At 41.3% G+C, this 21457-nt stretch overlaps 1 protein-coding gene across 1 annotated transcript in view; it reads right to left on the bottom strand.

Annotated features, from left to right (window-relative positions):
* The window catches only part of MCC (MCC regulator of WNT signaling pathway), a 434517-nt gene extending 413508 nt beyond the window's left edge, over window positions 1-21009 (bottom strand). Inside the window, exon 1 of the mRNA XM_044264127.1 lies at window positions 20837-21009. Within this exon, the coding sequence (XP_044120062.1) occupies window positions 20837-20994 (158 nt within the window). The 5' untranslated portion in view covers window positions 20995-21009. The remainder of the gene's footprint in view (window positions 1-20836) is intronic.
* Between the last annotated feature and the right edge of the window lie 448 nt (window positions 21010-21457).

Raw genomic sequence — 21457 nt, 5'->3', positions numbered from 1 at the left:
GGGAAAGATAAAAACAAAACAAAAAATAAGGCATAAATATGAGAAAAAACACTGAGTGACATTTGAAAATAACTTGAGTAAATACAGACACATTAATCCTTCTTATGAAACACTGGCTTACAGAGATATCAATTCTTTCTAAATTAATTCAGAAATATATCACAATTCCAGCTAAAGTTCCATGGAATTTCTAAAATTCTTCTGGGAGAAAAAAAGGTCTGAAAATAGCCAAGATGACTTTTTTGCAGCAGTGGGCAGAGTGTTGAGGAGAGATGATGAAGGGAGGTAATTCATATGAAATATTGAATAATATTATAAAGTAACAGTATTAATACAAGAACATGGAGATCAATAAAAGGAAATGTAGGATCCATAATCAGATGTAAATATATATTTTTAAAGTCAATACACAATAAAATGTGTACTTTCAAATCAATAGGGAAAGGATAGATTCATTAAGTGAGATTAGGATAATTTATTAACCATTTAGGGGAAAAATGATGTTTACTGTCACGTAAATTATATGCACATAAATTTAAAGGGCTTAGACATTTTATTTATTTTTTAAAATATTTTATTTATTTATTTGACAGAGAGAGAGAGAGCACAAGTAGGCAGAAAGGCAGGCAGAGAGAGGAGGAAGCAGGCTCCCCACCGAGCAGAGAGCCCTGGTATGGGGCTTGATGTCAGAACCCTGGGATCATGACCTGAGCTGAAGGCAGAGACTTTAACCCACTGAGCCACAGTTAAGCTCTTGGGTTAAGCCCCAAGGGCTTAGACATTTTAATTATAAAATGAACCCATAAGATAGCTGTAAGAAAATAATATCAATATGTATCTCCTGAGTTCATTAAAGCCTTAACATGCGCAAAAGTAAAAGAAGAAAGTGACAGATTTGGCTCCACAAAAATTTAAAACTTGTATTTTGTAAAAGATAACACAAATTTTAAAAAGAAAATAAAAACTGGGAGAAAACATTTGCACTCTGGCAAAAGATTAATGTCCCCAACATAAAAAGATTTCTTTATAAGTCAAAAAGAAAAACAAATTACCTAACAGAAAAGATGGGCGCAGAGAAAATTCAAAAGTTAGAAATACAGATGGTCAATAAATACATGGAAGACATGTCTGAACTCACTAGGATTCAAATAATTGTTAAAATTAGTCATTTTACACCATCATTCAGATGTCAGATTGATGAAGATTAAAAAAGGTAGTAAAGAGGCGCCTGGGTGGTACAGCTGGACGGGCATCTGGGCTCAGGTCATGGTCTCTGGGTGGTAAGATTGAGCGCCATATTGGGCTCTGCGCTCAGCATGGAGCCTGCTCAGGACTCTCTCTCCCTCTGGCCTGCCCTCCCCCCACTAGCCCTGTGCACAGGCATGTCCACACTCTCTCTCTCTCTCCCTCTTCCCGCTTCTAAAATAAATAAATAAATCTTTTTTTTTTTTTTTAAAGAGTAATAACACGTAATGTTACTAAATATGTGAGGAAACAGGCACTTTTATAGACTGCTGATGGCAAAGTAAATTCTGGAAGGCAATTAATAGTAGATTAACCCAGATACTAACGAAAGGGTTTATTAGTTTGCTAGGGCTGCCATAACAAAGTACCACAGACTGGGTGGTTTAAACAACAGAAATTTGTTGTTGCCCTCACAGTTCTGGAGGCCGGAAGCCCAGTTCAAGTGTCAGCAGGCCGGTTTCATTCTGAGGACTCTCTCTTTGGCTTGTAGATGGCCATATTCTCCCTGTGTCCTCACATGGTCTTCCTCTGTGCACCGATCTATGTCCAAATCACTTCTTAGAAGGACACTAGTTATATTGGAGTAGGGTCTACCCTAAAGCCTCATTGAAACCTTATTTACCTCTTAAAAGAGCCTATCTCCAAATATAGCCACAGTCTGAGGTACTGGGATTAGGACTTCAACACATGAATGGGGGGGGGGCGCACAATTCAGCCCATAGCAGGAGTTTTCAAAGATGTATACATAAGAATATATAGGACAACACTGTTTATAAAAGAAAGTATGACGGGCAGACTTCTAAATAACTCCACAGGATCCCTGCCTCCTGGTTGTCACACCCTTGTGTAGTCCCCCACCCCCTTGAATGTCAGCCGGACTGAGTGACTTGCTTCTGAAGAACAGAGTATGGCCCAAGTGATGGGACATCACATCTGAGATCAGGTTACAAAAGACTGACTTCTGTCTCATTGGCACTGTTTCTCTGGATTCTGGTAAAGAGGAACACTTGGTAAGAAATACAGTAAGGGTAGCCTCTGGTCAACAGTGAGTAAGAGATTGAGGCCCTCATCCAACAGCCCTCGAGGAACTGAATCCTGTTGGCAACTATTGCACGAGCTTGGAAATGAATCCTGCCCAGTTGAAGATGACTCTGGCCTTAGCTGATACCTTGATGGCTGCTTCCTGAGAGTCCCTAAAACGAAGGGCCCAACTAAGCCGTGCCTGGATTCAAAACCCATGACACTGAGACGATAAATATGTGTTGTTTTCTAAGGCACTGAGTTTTGGAAGAAGCAACAAATAACTAAGACAGAAAGTAAAATTAAATTTCTATGGAGAGGGGCGCCTGGGTGGCTCAGTGGGTTAAAGACTCTGCCTTCAGCTTGGGTCATGATCTCAGGGTTCTGGGATCGGGCTCCCTGCTCAGTGGGGAGCCTGCTTCCTGCCTGCCTCTCTGCCTACTTGTGATCTCTCTCTCTGTCAAATAAAAAAATATTTTTAAAAAAATTTCTATGGAGAGATAACTAGTATAATATATCATGTTTTATACACACAAAACCATGGAATTAATTTTAAACGGTGATACAAGATCTATATTTACATGGAAAATCTATACAATATAGTCTGTGGGAAAAGCAGATTACAAAAACAGCATGCATAGTAAAATCCCATTTTACATAAACACATGAGTGTTCTAGGATGTTTTGGCAAATAAGTAAAAAAAAAAACAAACAAAACAAAACTCAAGCAGTCTTTAATAAGGAAATGTATTGGCTTTTACAGGAGGAAGTTTAGAGGCAGGGTGGGTTTCCATGGTTCTATCAGTATCGTCAAGGCTCCAGCTTTCTCCATGCTGTTCTCTCCCTTCAGTGTGTGGTCTTCGTCCTAGTATTAATTTCCCTTTGGATCTGTGGGTGGCTGCTACAGACAAGCGAGGGCACTTGCATCCTCGTCAGGTCCATGTCCCACTTGGAAGGGAGAAGGAGTTGCTTCCAGAAACTCTACTAGAAGAATGTGGAAAACTTGCTCAGAAATCTCCTGCAAACTTTTTCTAGAGACTCATTAGTCCAAGTTGCCTCAGACGCCCATTCCTAACCCTATTGTTGCTAAGAGGATGGGATGACCTTAGATCAATCAGGCTTCCCCTTACATTTGGAAATGGGACCCGGTACCATGGGGGTTTCTTGTAGACAGAGGGGCAGGCCGCACCCTCACTAGGGATCTCCTGGGAAGAAGAAAAGTGAGGATAGAGGATGTGGGGGCAACTAATAATGGGCACTACGTCCTATCTGTGTGTGCGTCTCTTAGTGTGTTTACTATTTCAAATGGATGTTTATGAACTGTTTATATGGGCTCTATTTTAAGCTTACATGCTCATATTTTATTGAGGGTGCAATCTCAGGGAAGCAAGAGTGAGGGGGGAATCTAAGTGAGGAAACAGTGGGAAGAACCAATATAAGGGAGTGCATAACCAACCTGGCCACAGCTTTGAAACCGCTGGTTATTTGGTCTTACACAATGTCTCCAGAGAGACCATAGGAAACGACCGCACTGGGAATAGTTTCTCAGGGAGAAGGAAGAGCAATTTCTCAACTGGTTCCTCCCAACTCCTGTCTCTCACTGATTGCTGCCCCTCAGGGAGTGACCTCCACAACACCTCAGGTCTGTGTGTCTGACTCTTCAGACAGCCACAGAGGAAGCCGGGGCCTCTGGAGAGTGGTCTCCCGCGTCATCAGTGCTGCACGGGGCTCGCTGGTGCACGGGAGAGAGCGGGGAAGCAGGGAACAAGCGATCGCTAGAGCCACATGGCTGAAGTAAAGAAAGAGGCCATGATCAAGGAGGGGAAGTGAGGCTCAGCGGCCATTCAGGGCCTGTTCCCTATTCCTTGCAACAAACTCAGCCCTGACTAGAACAATATCCATCTATAAAGTCCAACTGGTTGTTTTTTTTCTTTTCCCAGAACCTTCCTAAGCACATTGCATTTTTTCTTGTTTCTGGTCATGGGTGGACTTATTGCACAAGACCAAATATTCCTTAAGGACAGGAGTTACAACACACCCATCTCTATATTCCTCCATACATACAGTGGGCATTCAATGAATGTCTAAAAATAAAAACCAGGGCACTTGGGTGGCTCCGCTGGTTAAACGTCTGCCTTCGGTTCAGGTCATGATTCCAGGGTGCTGGGATCAAGTCCCGCAGTGCGCTCCCTGCTCAAGGGGGGCGTCTGCTTCTCCCTCTCCCTCTGCCCCCTGCTTAGGCTCTCTCTCTCTCTCTCTCTCTCTCATATTCTCTCTCTCTCAAGTAAATGAATAAAATCTTTGAAAAATTAAATTAAATTAAAATTAAAATCACTATTCTTAAATTCACTCTCCTATGATAGTTTTTAGAGTCTCTGAGTCCTGAAGATTCACAAGGAACTCTAGAAAATGACAAAGCACTGTGAATAGTAACTCTTCCGTCAAGGAAACCTGTATTTTATATCAGAATAGGGAGGAGGCTTTAACAAATTAGCTTACGAGATCAAAAGACAATATCCTTTGCGATTTCCTCATCACATGTTATGTCACAGATGGTAATTCTAGAATCATGAAAGCGTACAGTTAAGACAGGTTAATATTGGCACAGGAGTTTTTCTCTATTTTTGGAATGAAAAAAATGAAAATCCTATCTTGCGAGTGTAGAAGCAGCAACGTAATTCTATTGTAAAATAATAATAATCCATCAGTTCATTCATTCAGCACCGACTAAGCATCTATGTACATAGCATCCCCGTACAAGGGATGGTGTTGGGTGGTATGAGAGACAGAAAGGCATGGTTGTCACATTCACAAAGCTTATAATCTGGTAAGCAAACAGAGTTAAATTGAAATGACTAAAACGTAAGTTACGATTGGGCAAATTCCCTTATTTTTATTCTATCATTACTTTAAAATGTTAGCTTACTATGAATACTCAGTAACCACAGAGGAATGGGCTCAGAAAAGTGGGCGATAAAAACATTAATTTAAAAATCTTCCCTTTCTAAGCTTTTACATAGCTTGAGAGAGTCAAGATAGAACCATGGGGATAGCTATCCACCAACTTTTTAATAATAACTAGGACACAAAAGTCAGAATAGTTGTTGTTATTTTAAATTTATTTATTTGACAGACAGAGATCACAAGTAGGCAGAGAGGCAGGCAGAGAGAGAGGAGGAAGCAGGCTCCCTGCTGAGCAGAGAGCCCGATGCGGGGCTCGATCCCAGGACCCTGGGATCAAGACCAAAACCAAAGGCAGAGGCTTTAACCCACTGAGCCATCCAGGCACCCCCAGAATAGTTTTTAAGTTCAGTTCATCTCATAACCAGTACTTAGGAACAGACAAAAACCCGATCAAGAGTTCACTGGTTTTGAAAATACTACCTACTGGATGGTATTGAAGGTTTTCGGATGAGAACAGCTCCTATTGTAGAGAAACTGTGGATTCATCGGGGTTAACTCATGAACAAACATCAAACGGTTGCCCAACAGAGACTAATGTAAGCACCGTGAGCAATCCAAAATCCTGAGCTGGGACCTAGAGTCCACAAAATGAAGGTATTTCAGTCCTGGGAAAGATGTTAAAATCATTCTAAAGAAGAAGAAACGGATTGGAGAGGCCACTGTAGCTTGCCTAACGTCATGTGACCAGTAGGCAGCGAGGCCGTTGAATCCCCACCACACTGATATGTTACCTTAGGTAAAGTGCACACAATATGCATTTTCAAATATAAATTCCGCTGCTCCTTTTGAACTGGACTAATCCTGAAAAATCTTTTTCTAAAAATTCTAAAGTGTTGGAAATTTCTATTACCCACTGAACACTTTTATCTATTTACTCAGTTTCTATTAAATGTTGGGCACTGTGGTTACAAAGACAAAAAAAAAAAAAGTGTAGTCTCTGCCTTAAGTATGTCAAGTATGGAAAGGCAGGAAATGGAAAGAGTAAAAATATGAAATGTGAGCAGGGCTGGCCTAGAAGTGTGTGGAAGGTCCCAAGGCATCAGGGAAGTCTCCAGAGAAAGAGCTGCATGAGGACACAGTCTAGAGAAAAATAAGAAGGTGCTCATCAGGGAGACAATGGGGAGAGAAGGGCACTTACAGAAGGAGCTATGTTGTGAAGCATGATGCTTGGAACATCTGGGCTGGCATGCTGGGCAGAGCCACGGTGCCAGAGGGCCAAGGGCCTCAAATTAAATGCCTCTAGAAGGAGTCCGAACTTATCCGAAAGACATAGACAACGGTTGAAGGACTTTAAGAAGAACTTCCTGCTCAGTTATAGAAAAACATTAGCGAAAAATGACTTTGACATCCATGTAGGGAGGCCTGGACAGGCAGAGTCTATAGGTTAGGACACTAGGACAATAACTGTGATTAGAAATGAAGGAGCTTAGGGAACCAAGAAGGTAGAAGAGGATGAGCAGCACTGATTTCACTCTGCTTGTAACAAATGTAAAACTGCCATCACACTTTTTAGAAGAATTACTTCCCCAACAATATCCTTACATTGATTTTCATCCTGTTTATCATGAAATAAACTTAGGTTAAGACTCTTAGGACAGATGGGGCACCTGCGTGGCTCAGTGGGTAAAGCCTTTGCCTTTGGCTCAGGTCATGATCCCAGGGTCCTGGGATCGAGCCCCACATTGGACTCTTGGCTTCAGCAGGGAGCCTGCTTCTCTCCTCTCTCTCTGCCTGCCTCTCTGCCTACTTGTGATCTCTCTCTCAAATAAATAAATAAAATCTTAATAAATAAATAAATAAGACTCTATAGGACATAGGTGTGCCTGGGTGGCTCAGTGGGTTAAAGCCTCTGCCTTTGGCTCAGATCATGATCCCAGGGTCCTGGGATCGGGGAGCCTGCATCAGGCTCTCTGCTCAGCAGGGAGTCTGCTCCCCACCCTCCCACCCCCGACTCTCCGCCTGCCTGCCTTTTTTCCTTACTTGCTTTCTCTGTCTGTCAAATAAATAAAAATCTTTTTTTAAAAAAAGGCTCTATAGTACATAAATTTGTCATAGTCTTACTCACACCCTTACTCAAATGTAGGCTTGTTATTTCCCCTAAAGAGTTCTCAATTTTTGTAAATAAGTGAAAAACACTGACATTTAAAGAAAATGCAGCCACATTTTTATACAAATGCTGCCCTTCACCCCATCTATTTTCTGAACTCCTTCATCTGTACCACAAATTTGCATATACTGATGTTTTAAACAATAGATAACAGGTGTAACACAACTGCACTTGCCATTACATTAAATAGATGCCCAATTAACGCCAACATCAAGTCTAAAATAAAATGCATCTTAAGTATCTTTTACATCTACATTAGTATTTGTGAATGTTAAAAATAATGATAATAATAATAATAATAAACACAAAGCACATCTATCTAGAATTTTCCAAGCACAAGTGTTACAACTAAATATTCAACTGAGGGCTACAGTTAAACTCAGCTAACATCTGTCCTATCAGATAGATACATGTAATGCTTATCGGTCCATCTAGAAATGTGTTCGTTTACATTTTCACTTCATTAGGAACCCAAATGTTTGAAAAATGAGTAAGTCCAGGAGTCCTTACCCAGGCAAGCTGACCCAACTTTTTTTCTCCCATTGGGTAGTCAGCAATAATCAATGGCATGAATTTAGGAATTACTCATTTACATATTTAAACTGACATTTTGAAATGACAATGAGAAGCTGACAATTAACTGTTCTCTAAGGAAATGCCCTTTCTCTCCATATGGTTTCTACTCTGGGACTAACACTTAAAGAGATTTTCAATTTGCGGAACAACAGAGAGTTTCCCCAGCTGAGACACCCGTGGAACTTCATTTAGAATGCAAATGCCTCACCTTCTGTACCGAGTATTTAAATGCCATTCCCACTTATGCTAAGAAACCAGTTATAAAATGAAAATTCACCCTCACCATAGACTTTGGGTAAATTAAACAGTAAAGAAATGTAAGGCTTTGGGGAAAATACATTTTCTTGTGTTAGCTTGGCAGCATGTATGATGGAAAAGGCCCTCAAGTAGGGCCACAGATTCATCCTTCCCCCAGAGGCTTTGTTATCATGGTTTCTTGTCTTAAAATAGAGATACTAACTCCTGTTGCAAGGATGACATGAGATAACGTGTGGACTAATTGATTATAAACTATAAAGGCTTCCATAAATGCATGCCATTATTTAGACATTTACTAATACTAATATACTGACTCAAAATAAAAGGACTGTAAAATTAAAATGTGGCTAGGGGAAAAAATAAAAATACCCTGAAAAAATAAAGTTACTAAAAATGCATGTGAACATATTGATCTGTATATTCAACACAATCCCTATCAAAAAATCCCAGCTACTTGGGTCAAAGAAATTGACAAGCTCATCCTAAAATTTGTGTGGGAACTCAAGGAACTAAAAAGAGCCAAACAATTTTGAAAAAGAGAAGAACCAGGTGGAAGGATTCACACTTGCTGATTTCAAGACCTATGACAAAGCAACAGTAATCAAGACAGTGTCGTTAGTACTGATACAAAAAAAGGCATATATATCAATGGAAAAGAAATGAAAGTCCAAAAATATACCCTTACATTTATGGTCAATGGATTTTTTACAAAGTTGTCATGAAAATGGGAAAAGAATAGGTTTTTCAACAAATGGTGCTAGGACAACTGGATATCCACGTGCAAAAGAATGAATCTAGACCCTTTCTTCACACCACACACAAATATTAACCTGAAATGGAACATAGATCTAAATGTAGGAACTAAAACTATAAAACTCTTAGAAGAAAACATAGGTAACCTTGGGTTAGACAAAGCCTCCTTAGGTATGTCACCACAACACAAGCAGCAAAAGATCTCATAATATATGATTCCATTTGTATGAAATGTCTTTAGTAGGCAGAAAGTTTAGGAGGCAGAAAGTAAACTGGTCATTGCTTAGGGCTGGAAAGTTTGGGGAAAGATGGAAGAGTACTGCTAAAGGGTAAAGGGCCTCTTACTGAGGTGATAAAAATGTTCTAAAATTGATTATGATGGTTGTTGCAAAACCGTGAATATACCAAAAACAAAAAACAAAACAATGAAGAAAACCCACACATTGAATTGTACCCATTCTTTCTTTTCCTTCCTTCCTTTCTTTCTTTCTTTCTTTCTTTCTTTCTTTCTTTCTTTCTTTCAAGTAGGCTCCACACCCAGTCTGGATCCCAGCACAGGACTTGAATTCACAACTCTGAGATCAAGACCCAAACTGAGATCAAGAGCTGGATGCATAACACCCTGAGCCATCCACGTGCCCCAAATCGCACACTTTAAATGGGCAGACTGTATAGTATGCAAGTTATATCTCAATAAAGCTGTTAGAAAATATCTGAAAGAAACACATATGAAAAGCAGCACTAATAGTGGTCAAGACCTTCATTTGAGAACCGAAGACATCAGTTGATATTCGGCTCTTACTAACCATGGATCTTGAGCAAATAAGAGTATCTCTGAGCCTGTTTTTCTCATCTTAAATTGCATGTAATAATAATTCTCTTTTCAAAGAGGCTATTGTGAGTAGTAACTAAGGTCGTGTATATAAGATGTTCGTTTAGGGTATAGGCTAACACACAGTAAGCACTCAGAATTTTAGCTGGTTTTTCCTTAAGATTTTATTTATTTATTTGTTTATTTATTTGAGGGGGAGAGAGAGAGAGAGCACACATAAGCAGGGAGGGGCAGAGGGAGAGGAAGAGGGAAAAGGAATCTGAAGCAGACTCCACACTGAGAGGAGGAGCCTGACTCAGGGTTCAAACCACAAGATCACGACCTGACCCAAAACCAAAAGTCAGATGCTCAAATGATTGAGCTACCCAGATGCCTGAATAATGTTAGTTTAAAAAAAAAAAAAGAAGATACGTGGGCTTAGGCTGTAGGTCGTAGCTTGAAGATAGTAAGATATTGCTGTAAATGTTATTATAAAATTATTTATATGTAAACTTAATTAAACAGTGTTTCCAAAATAGGGAGGCTCACTTGAAGACACAGAAAAAGAAAAATCAAGACTCTACCTAAGGTCTTTAGATAATCAGAGAGACTGGATTTACTTTCCCACCTAAAAAGAAAAACCTAGGGGCATCTGGGTGGCTCAGTGGGTTAAGCCACTGCCTTCGGCTCAGGTCATGATCTCAGGGTCCTGGGATCGAGTCCCGCATCGGGCTCTCTGCTCAGCAGGGAGCCTGCTTCCCTCTCTCTCTCTCTCTCTCTCTGCCAGCCTCTCTACCTACCTGTGATCTCTCTCTGTCAAATAAATAAATAAAATCTTAAAAAAAAATTTTAAAAAGAAAAACCTAGAAATCCGGACAAAACATAAGAAATAATAATTTCCAGACATTATATAACAGGCATCACAAGACTAAAATCCCTGTGTAAATGTAAACCAGCAAAAAGAGACTACAATTATACCAACTTACTGCCTGGAGACAGTTTACACACTGCAGAACAGGAGAGGGAATCCAACATAACCTAGTGGTCCCGCTGAGCTGAGATAGAGAACAAAGTTCAGCAAATTCAAGGTGGATAGAATTTGTGGTTCAGAGAGGAGGGAATGCCACATAAAGAGAGAGCACCAGAGATCTGCAGAGGCTAAATTAACCTTAGGCTGAAGGTTATTCTGATCCTGCCTAACAAAGCTCAAAGACAAGTTCCCAAAAGATCCAGAGACAAGTGCATGCCAGAACAAAGTAAAAGAATACAACAAAAACCAGAACTCAGTGAGTTATAATGTCCTTCCTTCTATCAAAAATTATGAGGCATGCAAAGAAAGAGAACTATGTTCCATATTCAGTAGAAAAATTAATCAATAGAAACAGACCCAGAAATGACAGAAATGATGGAATTAGCAGACAAGGAAGTCAAAAGTAGCTATTATAAATATGCTCCCTATATTCAAAAGGACTAAAAATACAATGAAATATGAATGAGATTAATAGCAGCCTAGACACTGCATAAAAGACCAGAAAATTTGAAGATATAGCAATAGGCACTCTTCAAATGGAAACACAGAAAGAAAAAAGATGGGGAAAAAGTTAACAGAGCCTCAACAAGTGGGCAAATATCAAGCAATCTAATACATGCATAATTAGAGTACCAAAAAGACATTAGAGAAGGAACAGAAAAGATGTTTGAAAAGAATAATGGCAGGTTAATTTCCAAATTTGATGAAAACTAAACCTACAGACTCAAGAATTTCAAAAAACTCCAAGCAGGAGAAAGCACAGATGAGTGTTTTATCCTCTTACGTTGCAGGTGAGGAAACTAAGACAGAAGCAGGTACTGGTACCAAGTCACATGACTACTTAGTAGCAGAGCCGAGGTGAACCCAGCTTTCCTGACTCAAATTCAGTGCCCCGTCCACTATGTTGCAGAGAAATAACATGACGTGACTTACTCTTTAATAGGTCACCTGGCTGCAGTATGCATAATCTGAGTGTGTGGAGAGAGTGGAGGGGACCAGACAGAAGAAGGAGCCAGCTGTTCTAATCTCAGGGTGAGACGGGTGATGGTCTGGACCTAGAGTAGGAAGGTGGTGAGAAACTGTCAGATAGAAGCTATATTTTAAAAGCAGAATTGGTGGGTTTGCTGATGGACTGAATGTACTAATAGAAAAGAGAAGAATGCAGGTTGCCTTTACTTTTTGACTTGAGCCTCTACTCTAGCAAGGGAAGGCCCTTTATTCCAATGGAGAAAACTGAGGGAAGAAGAGTTGGGGAGAGGAGTCAGAAATTTTGTTTTGTACATTGTAAGTTCGAGCTACTTTCAGACATGCAAAGTCAAATACGTAGTTCCTGCACATACCTGTCTTAAATTCAAGGGAGAGGTTGCGGTCAGTGATGTGGAAGGATCATAAATGCGGTAGACAAGTGACTCAAGTTTGGGAAGCGCTATGCTAGATGATTCTTAAGAGTCTTTACATATGAAGAATGTGTGATCCAATTAAGGAAATACTATATATCAGAATGGGCTCTTCTGGATGATTAGGTACCAAATTTGTCCCATTCAAAATTCTCTCCCTCATATTAGTTATAATGGATTTCCTTTTTTTCCCCTCAATTAGGTTCCATTTGTGCTTTTCTGGGTGACATTATGATTTGATTATAGCTTTGAGGCTTTCAGTATTATTAAGTTTCTTGAAAGTTTGGTCTGGTTGTGCTATTTGAATATCACCAGGGGCTTTCTTTTAAAAATTGTGTTCCAGGGGCACCTGGGTGGCTCGGTGGGTTAAGCCTCTGCCTTCGGCTCAGGTCATGATCTCTGGGAGTGAGCCCTGCATCAGGCTCTCTGCTCAGCAGGGAGCCTGCTTCATGCCTGCCCCCCATCCCCGTCCTGCCCCAGCCTGCCTCTCTGCCTACTCGTGATCTCTGTCTGTCAAATAAATAAAATCTTTTTAAAAAAAATTATGTTCCAGACTTATTACCTCTAAGTATAATCCTTATGTTCTGGGAATCTACCTGGGCATGAGACAAGGAATCTAGAAGTCTTAGTCTTTCTACTCCATTTACCTTTTGTTCAAGGGCCTCCTGTAACTTCTAAAGCCAAATGAGTCTTCTCTCTAGCTTCCCTGAGCCAGATTTCTGCTAACTGTCCAGGGGAGGAATAATGGAGTCTGTTTACTATGTAATTGTAATTCTTTAATTAAACACTACAGTATTCTCCATCTGACCTGAAAACCTCTTGTAGTTGCTTTCCTTGTGCAAAGATGATGAAGAAAATGTTTGCAAAGCAATTCTAGTTCATACATTTCACTAATAATTCCAGTTCAGATTCATTCTTTAATAATACAGTACATGGAACCATGAAGGTGTTTACTCTAGCATTACATAAAATACTGTATTTTGAATTTCTAAGATGCATAGTGAATTAATACTGTGAAATCTAAATGATAATTATAATTCTCTTGGCCGGGCACTGACATAGTTACCACTGCCTGTGCAGCATGAATCACATTGTTACTCCTGGTAACATGACTAGATAACTCTCAATGCTTCCTTAGGAATACAAGTTCTGGCTATTGTTTGAGAATCTTCCACTGACATGATTTGGTAAGACCAGAAATACCAACATCAGTGATCACAGAGAGATGTCAGCATTTTAAATGAGCCAACAGGAAAGAGTGGAGCCTTCTTTAAAGAAATGCTGCATCTCTGAATATTTTGATGCCATTGAGGCTGATACTGGGTGCTGAGACCCAACATCAGTACTCTGAACCAAAAAGTGATTTGCCTGTTTTCTGATGGCCTGTTTTCCTTTCTTATCAATCACAACAGTAAAATATGATAAAATCTATGACTAAAGAAGTTTAAGGGAGAACTTTCAACAAAAATAAAATTAAAAATCTATTCAATGATATGTATCTTATCCTAGTGTGATTGGTACAGAAAACAATGGTGTGTCCCAATTTATAGCATCTTAGATTTAATAAAATTCCAAAGCAAGTAATTGGAAACAATCTAAGTGTCCAACAATAGAAAAAGACTTGAAGAAATTAAATACAGAATGGAACATTATAATTACAAGTCACATTTTCCAATCTTATTTATTTTGGTGACAGCTTTATTGAGATATAATCTACATGTCATAAATTCACCCAAGTGATGTGTGTGGCCCAATGGCTTTTAGCATATTCATAGAGTTGTGCAACTATCCCTATAATCAACTTTAGAAGATTTTCATCATTTCAAAAAGAAATCCGGGACACTTCAGCTATCATCCTTCAATCCCCCCAATTTCCCCAGCCCTTAAGCAACCACTAGTTTACTTACTGTCTCTATAAATTTGTATATTCTAGACTTTTTATATAAATAGAATCATATAATATGCAGTCTTTTGTGACTGGACTTTTTTACTTAGCATACTGCTTTCAAGGCTCATCTGTGTTGTAGCATGTTTCAGAGTAGTTCATTCCTTTTTCTGACTGAATAATATTCCGTTGTATAGGCTATACCACATCTTGTCTATTTATTCATCAGGTGATAGGCATTCAGGTTGATTACATCTGTGACTATTATGAATAAAGCTGCTGTGAACATCTGTGTACAAGTCTGTGTGAGGATATAGGTCTTCAGTTCTCTTGCATATATACCTAGAGGAGAGTTGCTGGTATATATGTTAATTCTATGTTTAAGTTTATGAGGATCTACTAGACTCTTTTCTAAAGTGGCTGCACCTTTTTACATTCCTACCAGTAGTTATGAGGATTCTGGTTTCTCCACATCCTTGCTAACACTTGTTATTATCGGACTTTGATTATGGCCATCCTACTGGATATCTGGTAATGTCTCACTAGAGTTTTGATTTGTATTTCCCTAGTGGCTAATAATGATGAGCACCTTTTTATTGTTTATTGGCCATCTGTATGTCTTCTTTGAAGAAAAGTCTATTTAGATCCTTTGTCCATTTGTAATTGCTTTATCTTTTTATTTTTGAGATGTAAGAGTTCCTTATATAATCCAGATGCAAATGCTTTGTCAAGTATATGATTTGTAAATATTTTTTCCCATTCTCTGGATGGACTTTCACTTTTCTGATAGTGTCCTTTGAAGCACAAGTTTTAAAAATTTTTATTGACAAATTTATCTATCTTTTTTTGGAGTATGTGTTTTTTTTTTTGTTTTTTTTTTGTTTTTTTTTTTTTGCCAGAGACAGAGGGAGAGAGAGCAAGCGAGCACAGGCAGACAAAGAGGCAGGCAGAGGTAGAGGGAGAAGCAGGCTCCCTGCCGAGCAAGGAGCCCGATGTGGGACTCGATCCCAGGACCCTGGGATCATGACCTGAGCCGAAGGCAGCTGCTTAACCAACTGAGCCACCCAGGCGTCCCTGGAGTATGTGTTTTGGTATCATATATAAGAACCTATTGCCAAATCCAAGATGACAAAGATTTTGTCCTATGTTTTCTTCTAAGAGTTTAATAGTTTCAGCTCTTTTTTTTTTTTAAGATTTTATTTATTCACTTGACAGAGAGAGATTACAAGTAGGCAGAGAGGCAGGCAGAGAGAGAGAGGAGGAAGCAGGCTCCCCACTGAGCAGAGAGCCCGATGCAGGACTCGATCCTAGGACCCCGAGATCACGACCCGAGCCGAAGGCAGCGGCTTAACCCATTGAGCCACCCAGGCGCCCAATAGTTTCAGCTCTTAACATTCAAGTTTTTGATCCATTTTGAGTTAATTTTTGTATAAGAGGAATGTGAGGAACACATACATTTTGTATATGAGGAATATATACATTTTCGTATGTCCAACTTCATTCTTTCCCATGTGGCTATGCAGTTGCCCCAGCCCCATTTGTTGAAAAGTCAATCCTTTCTCTATTTTACCCTTGATTTTGAAACCCTTGTCTTCATGCTCTTATGGAAAATAAATTCACTATAGGGGCACCTGGGTGGCTTAGTGGGTTAAGCCGCTGCCTTCAGCTCAGGTCATGATCCCAGGGTCCTGGGATCGAGCCCAACATCATGCTCTCTGCTCGGCAGGGAACCTGCATTCCCCTCTCCCTCTCTGCCTGCTTCTCTGCCTACTTGTGATCTCTGTCTGTCAAATAAATAAATAAAATCTTTAAAAAAAATAAATTCACCATAGACACATGGCTTGTTTCTGGACTCTCAGTTCTATTTCATTGATCTATAGGTTATCCTTTTGTCAATACCACACTGTCTTGATGACTGTTGCTTTGCACTAAGTTTTGAAATTGGAAAGTGTGAATTCTCCACCTCTGTTCTTCTTTTCATGATTGTATTGACTATTCTGGATCCCTTGAATTTCCATATTAATTTTAGGGTCAAATTATCAATTTCTGCACAAAATGGCAGTTTGGATTTTGAGAAAGTTTGCATTAAATCTGTGGATCAACTTTGGGGAGCACTGCTACATAACAATATTAAATCTTCCCATCTATGAACAGGCGATGTCTTTCCCTTTATCCAATTTCTTTTTTAAAGGGGGAAAGTAAGCATCTTTCAAGTTTATTTATGAGAGAAAGAGAGCATGAGCGGGGGTGAGGGGTAGAGGGAGAGAGAGAATCTCAAGCAGATTCTCTGCTGAGCAGGAGCCTGATGCAGGGCTGGATCCCAGGACCCTGGGATCATGACCTGAGCTGAAGGCAGTTGCTTAATCGACTGAGCTACCCAGGCGCCCCCATCCAATCATTTTTAATGTGCTAGAGGAATGACATGATGTAGCTATGTCACCAGGAAAATAGAAATGATATTCCTTGGCTTGGGGATAATTGGTAATTTTTATTTTATTTTTAAACTTTTCTGCATTTTCCAATTTTTCAACATCTTTTATATAATAAGAAAGAAGTTATTTTTTTCAAGAATTTATTTATTTGTTTCTTTATTTATTTTTGACAGGGAGTACAAGCAGAGGGAGCAGCAGAGGGAGAAGCAGACTCCCTGCTGAGAGGAGGGAGTTCTTTTCAAAAGAAAATATTCTTGGGGCACCTCGGTGGCTCAGTCGGTTAAGCATCTGCCTTCCACCCAGGTCATGATCCCAGGTCCCAGGATGGAGCCCCATATCGGGCTTCTAGCTTGGCAAGGAGTCTTCTTCTCCCTCTGTCCCTTACCCCTCTCTCACTCTCTCTCTAATAAATGATTTTTTTTAAAGAAAAATATTTTTAAAAAAATACACTCACATTTAAAGTACTTTATAAATATGGAATACACTTGAAAATGAAAATGCTTGGAAGATTTTTCAAAATACATGAACATACCAGGGTTTATACTCAGTCATTTCTTCATCAGAATTTACTGATTGAGTACTTTATGGCAAATACTGTGCTAGCTCCTGACCATACGGTTTTGTTGTTGTTGTTGTTGCTGTTGTTGTTTATTTGCTTGTTGTTGTTTTTGTTTGTTTGTTTGTTTCTAAGTAGACTCCACACCCAGCATGGAGCTCAGGGCCCTGAGAGCAAGACCCTAGCTAAAATCAAAAGTCAGATGTTTAGCCCACTGAGCCACCCAGGCACCCCAAAGTGTACTATTTTAACAAAATAAACATGTTTCCTACCCTCATGAAGCTAAAACTAGTGGGCGGCTGACAATAAACAGGCAAACAGCGTAGGAAATAGAGATGCAATTATAGATTGTAGAGAGTACTATGGCAGAAAGTCCCTGGCACTATGATAGCAAATAAAAGTTTGAGCTGAGGCTTGGCTACTTGATATAATGTAAATGTTGGTTTTGGGTATCTGTCAAATGTTCAGGACAGTTTCTTAAACTGAAAGGTAAAAATAGGAAGCTTTAAAATTCCAAAGAGAAATTAATTTCAACAAATAGAGTAACCCCATCACCTCCTATACCATGGTAAATAGGATCCAAAATTTCAATACTATGAAATGTGGGGTTAAGTGATAATAAAGTTAATTAAATGTAGCAGAAGAGCCTCTATGTTCCCACTATAGTCCCAGTTTTCCCTGTCCAAGCTGCAGTCTGGCTCTACATACGAGTAGTTGTGTTTTCCAGCTTAACTATCCACAAGGATGGTTCTGGGGCCCGGTGGGGGGCGGGGAAGGCTGGGAGTTCCTGGACAGAGGCAGCAATTCCAGGAATCTCCAGTGAGCTGGTGTCCTTTTTTGTCTGCCTGCTGGAGAAGTATGGCCCAAGAGAATATTGAAGATTTGAAGTCCCACCCTTTCTCTCCATCTTCCTGAGTTTGAGTGCCCTAACATATAACCTGCCACTAGCCTTCCTCCAAACATGAGGTTTCCAACACACTCCTGTTTGAGAATGAGAGTTGAGTCAAGGACCAAAGCCAAAATAGTTGAATGAGGATTCCCATGCAAGTTTTATTATAGGCTTGGTTGCTACTTGCCTACTCAATATCCATTCCCTGCTCTTAGTAACAGAACTCAGATTTTGTTTAGGAGGAGGTGTGACTGATCAAATTATGTGCTTCCTTGAATTTTACTGCAAGAACACGACTGCGTGGTAAGGTGATGGAGTTTAACCAATAAGATTTCAATTAAGGGATTTGGGAAAGCTCTGCTCTAATGATATAGGTACTACTCATTTCAGCTTCCTTTTATACCTTCCTCCTTGGAACTTGGACATGAGGCTGGAAACAGAGCAATCGTTTTAAGACTAGGAGGTAACCATGAGGATGAATGTTTTTTATGAAGAATAGTGATGCAGAAAGATGGAAGAAAGCTGGGCATTGACACTGTTGTGGAACGGCTGGCCCAGCCTGAATGAACCACCTCTGGACCTCTAGGTGAGAAACTCCATCTTTATTTGACTGTCCCACTGGTTTCCCATTTTATAAAGCCACCTGAAATCCTAACAGATAGAGTGGTATAAGCCATGAGCATGAACTTAACACCTTTTGAAGAATCCAAGAATTTTAAGGTTTTAGTGTAGAAAGTCCGACTCTCATGATTATATAAGAGAAAATTCACAGCCTTCCACTCCTCATCACCCACTGTAGAGCAGCCAGCAAAGGTCATTTAACAAAAGTAGCACAAAGGAGGAGCTCCAGAGAGGAAGGCTTTTAATGCTACTTATCTTCATAACGTCCTTTCCCAAGCCATATCAAATAAACATATATTCCAGGTAAAACTGCATGTGCTATGTAAACTTACTTCTAGAGAGGTTCCTTGGTGCCTCCTTGCAATGAGATTGCCATCCCTGAACTCCTCCTATATGGGAGTTTTTCACAGGATAAAATAACGTCCAATGCAACTCTGCCCACAGGTGAAGTTACGGCTGAGGGTTCATTATTGCACATACCTTTCAACTTTCAAGCAGATGTATTAAAGTGATATGGCTCAAGTAAGGATAGTTTTTTCCACTTTTGCCTTAGCAGGTTTCCACTCTAATCTGAAATCTCCTGTTTACTACCACACCCTTACACACAATGCCTCATCCTCCAAAACAAAGTCCTCAGATTATGCCTACAGAATTCACAATTCTTCAGAGGAGATAGATCCCCATTCAAAATAATACGAACATTTGTACAGAAAGTGTAGTTCAGACAAACCCAAATCAAAGGAAGGGGAGGAGAGAATTCTGCTCATTTTCTGTATGCACCCTTGCCCACATGAAATTAAATTCTCTGTGCATCCTAATGTGAAGAATGTAGACTGTTTTTATTATCACAAATAAGATAATGGGCACTCAAGTAGGAAATTCAAATAGGCTACTCAAGCAGGAAAAAAAAAAATCTAAACTATATGATGAAATTTTTCATCACAGGACCCAAACAGGGAAAGACTTCCAGATGAAAATCTACATGGAGTCAACTAGAAGTATATATATATTTTTCATTTCAGAATAGAATTACTCCATAAAGTTTTCTGACATCTCTCTAATGTTTCCCAGTGAAACTCTAGAAAAGTAATAAGATTCAGTCGAGTCATCATAACTGAATGGAGTCCCACATAAGTTTTTTTTTTTTAAATTATCAACATCTTCCATGTCAAATTACCTGTTTTAAAGATCTTTTTTAAAAATTAGAGGTGGGGGAATTCCCCACTCTTTTTTTTTTTTTTTTTTTTTTTTTCTCTAAGTAGGCAAGGACAATCAGCAGGAAGCAGCCTGGGGTTTTCAGAGATCTTTACTATCATCAACATAAAGGCTAAACTAACATGTAATATACAACTTAGGTGGCCTTCCTGGAAGGCAATTCAAATTTCAGCGTGGAAGGTCTTCAGTGCTCTGTGTCAACCCTTCAGAGAAGCAGATCATAAAACATTACACGTGCCTTCTTCGTCATCTGTGTGTGTTAAGTGTTAAAAATGCGGGCAGAAATAATTATTTGGCCAAGCCCTGCGGCTGGAAGCTACAACACAACCCCGCAGGGAGTCCAGGAGCAAACACACCGAGGGTTGTAAGTGGTCTCGCGCTCACTCACATCCCACTGGAGGCTCACCTGGTCAGCTTGCCGAGCCGAGGTAGGGAGTCGGGTCTATATGTTTCTGCCTCACCTCTAAACCCCCAGTTTGTGCCTGCGCGCTTGGTTTCCCTCGAGCTAACAGTACTGGGTGGCCAGCTATGTCCATTCTGTGGGTTCCGCAGTTTGGAACACAGGGGCTCTGCAGCACCCGAAAGTTCTTCGCAGCCTGTTTTCATGCCCACCTCTGTCACTGACAGCGCATCCCTATCCTGGTTCCGTCCCGGGGCTGTCCACTGGGCAGCGCAGCAGCTGGATACCGGGAGCCAGAGGCTGCAGGGGCAGCCCCTCCTACCTGGGACAAGTGGCCAGAACTCGCTTCTGCCCAGGCATGAGCGCTCCAAGACCCGGGGAGGACTCGCATCCTCAAGACATCTCTTGAGGATGTCTTGATGTCTCCTCACGCCCAGACAAAGACAGCGCTGGGAAAAGTTGGACCCAACTGGCACCACCAGCAGGCGAGCAGATCAGCCCCCTCTCCGCCTTGGGGAGCCGAGCCGGCGACGCGCTCTCGAAGTCGCAGCCAACTTTTCCCGTGAGCTTCTGAGCAACTTGCTGGAAGTTGGGGCGAGTGGGCAGAGGAGGGGGTCAAGGGCAGCGCGGAGAGAGGCTGGCTGCGCCCCAGCCGGTTTCGCGTACCTCCCCAGTACCTGCTAATGTATCCGTCCCCGTCGCCGTCGCACGTCTGGAAGAGGCGCCGCATCCGCTCCTCCTCGCCGGTGCTGGACGTGTCGCTGCTGCTGCTGCCGCCGCCGCCCCCGCCGCTGCTGCCGCCGCCGCTGGCGCTCCCTGCCGCCGCCGCCATCATGCGCCCGCTGCCTGCTCGGGAGGAGGAGGAGGAGGAGGAGGACGCGCGGCCTCCGGAGGAATCCGCGAGGCGCAAAAGCGGCTCGCGGCCCCGAACCTGCCTGACAACGGAGCATGCCCAGTGGCCGCCGGGGCGCTCCGGGCGCGGGATTCCAGCTCTCCGGGTTTTGCCCGGGCTGGCGAGCTCCGCGCTCTGCAATCGCCGGGGGTAGTCACCTTAGTGGAGAGGGAGGAGGGGAAGGGGGATCGTGGCGTCGGGAGCCGGGGATGCCCAGGGGACGCGAGGGGACGCGACGGGAGGCAGTGCCCAGGAGGTCCCCTGGAAGGGTGTCAGCTCCGTGTATGCCACCACAACGCGCGGGCTCCCGACACTCAGGCAGAGGCGAGGGTGCTCCGTCCGGGAGGAGCTCCTCCAACGGCCCAGCGGCGTGGATTTCTTTTCAGGAAAAAGAGAAACACTCCCG

This window comes from Neovison vison, chromosome 1 (assembly GCF_020171115.1).
Source record: "Neovison vison isolate M4711 chromosome 1, ASM_NN_V1, whole genome shotgun sequence".
Taxonomy (NCBI): Eukaryota; Metazoa; Chordata; class Mammalia; order Carnivora; family Mustelidae; genus Neogale; species Neogale vison.
The sequence above is the reverse complement of the archived record's forward strand: the minus strand, read 5'-3'. Positions and strand labels throughout refer to the sequence as shown.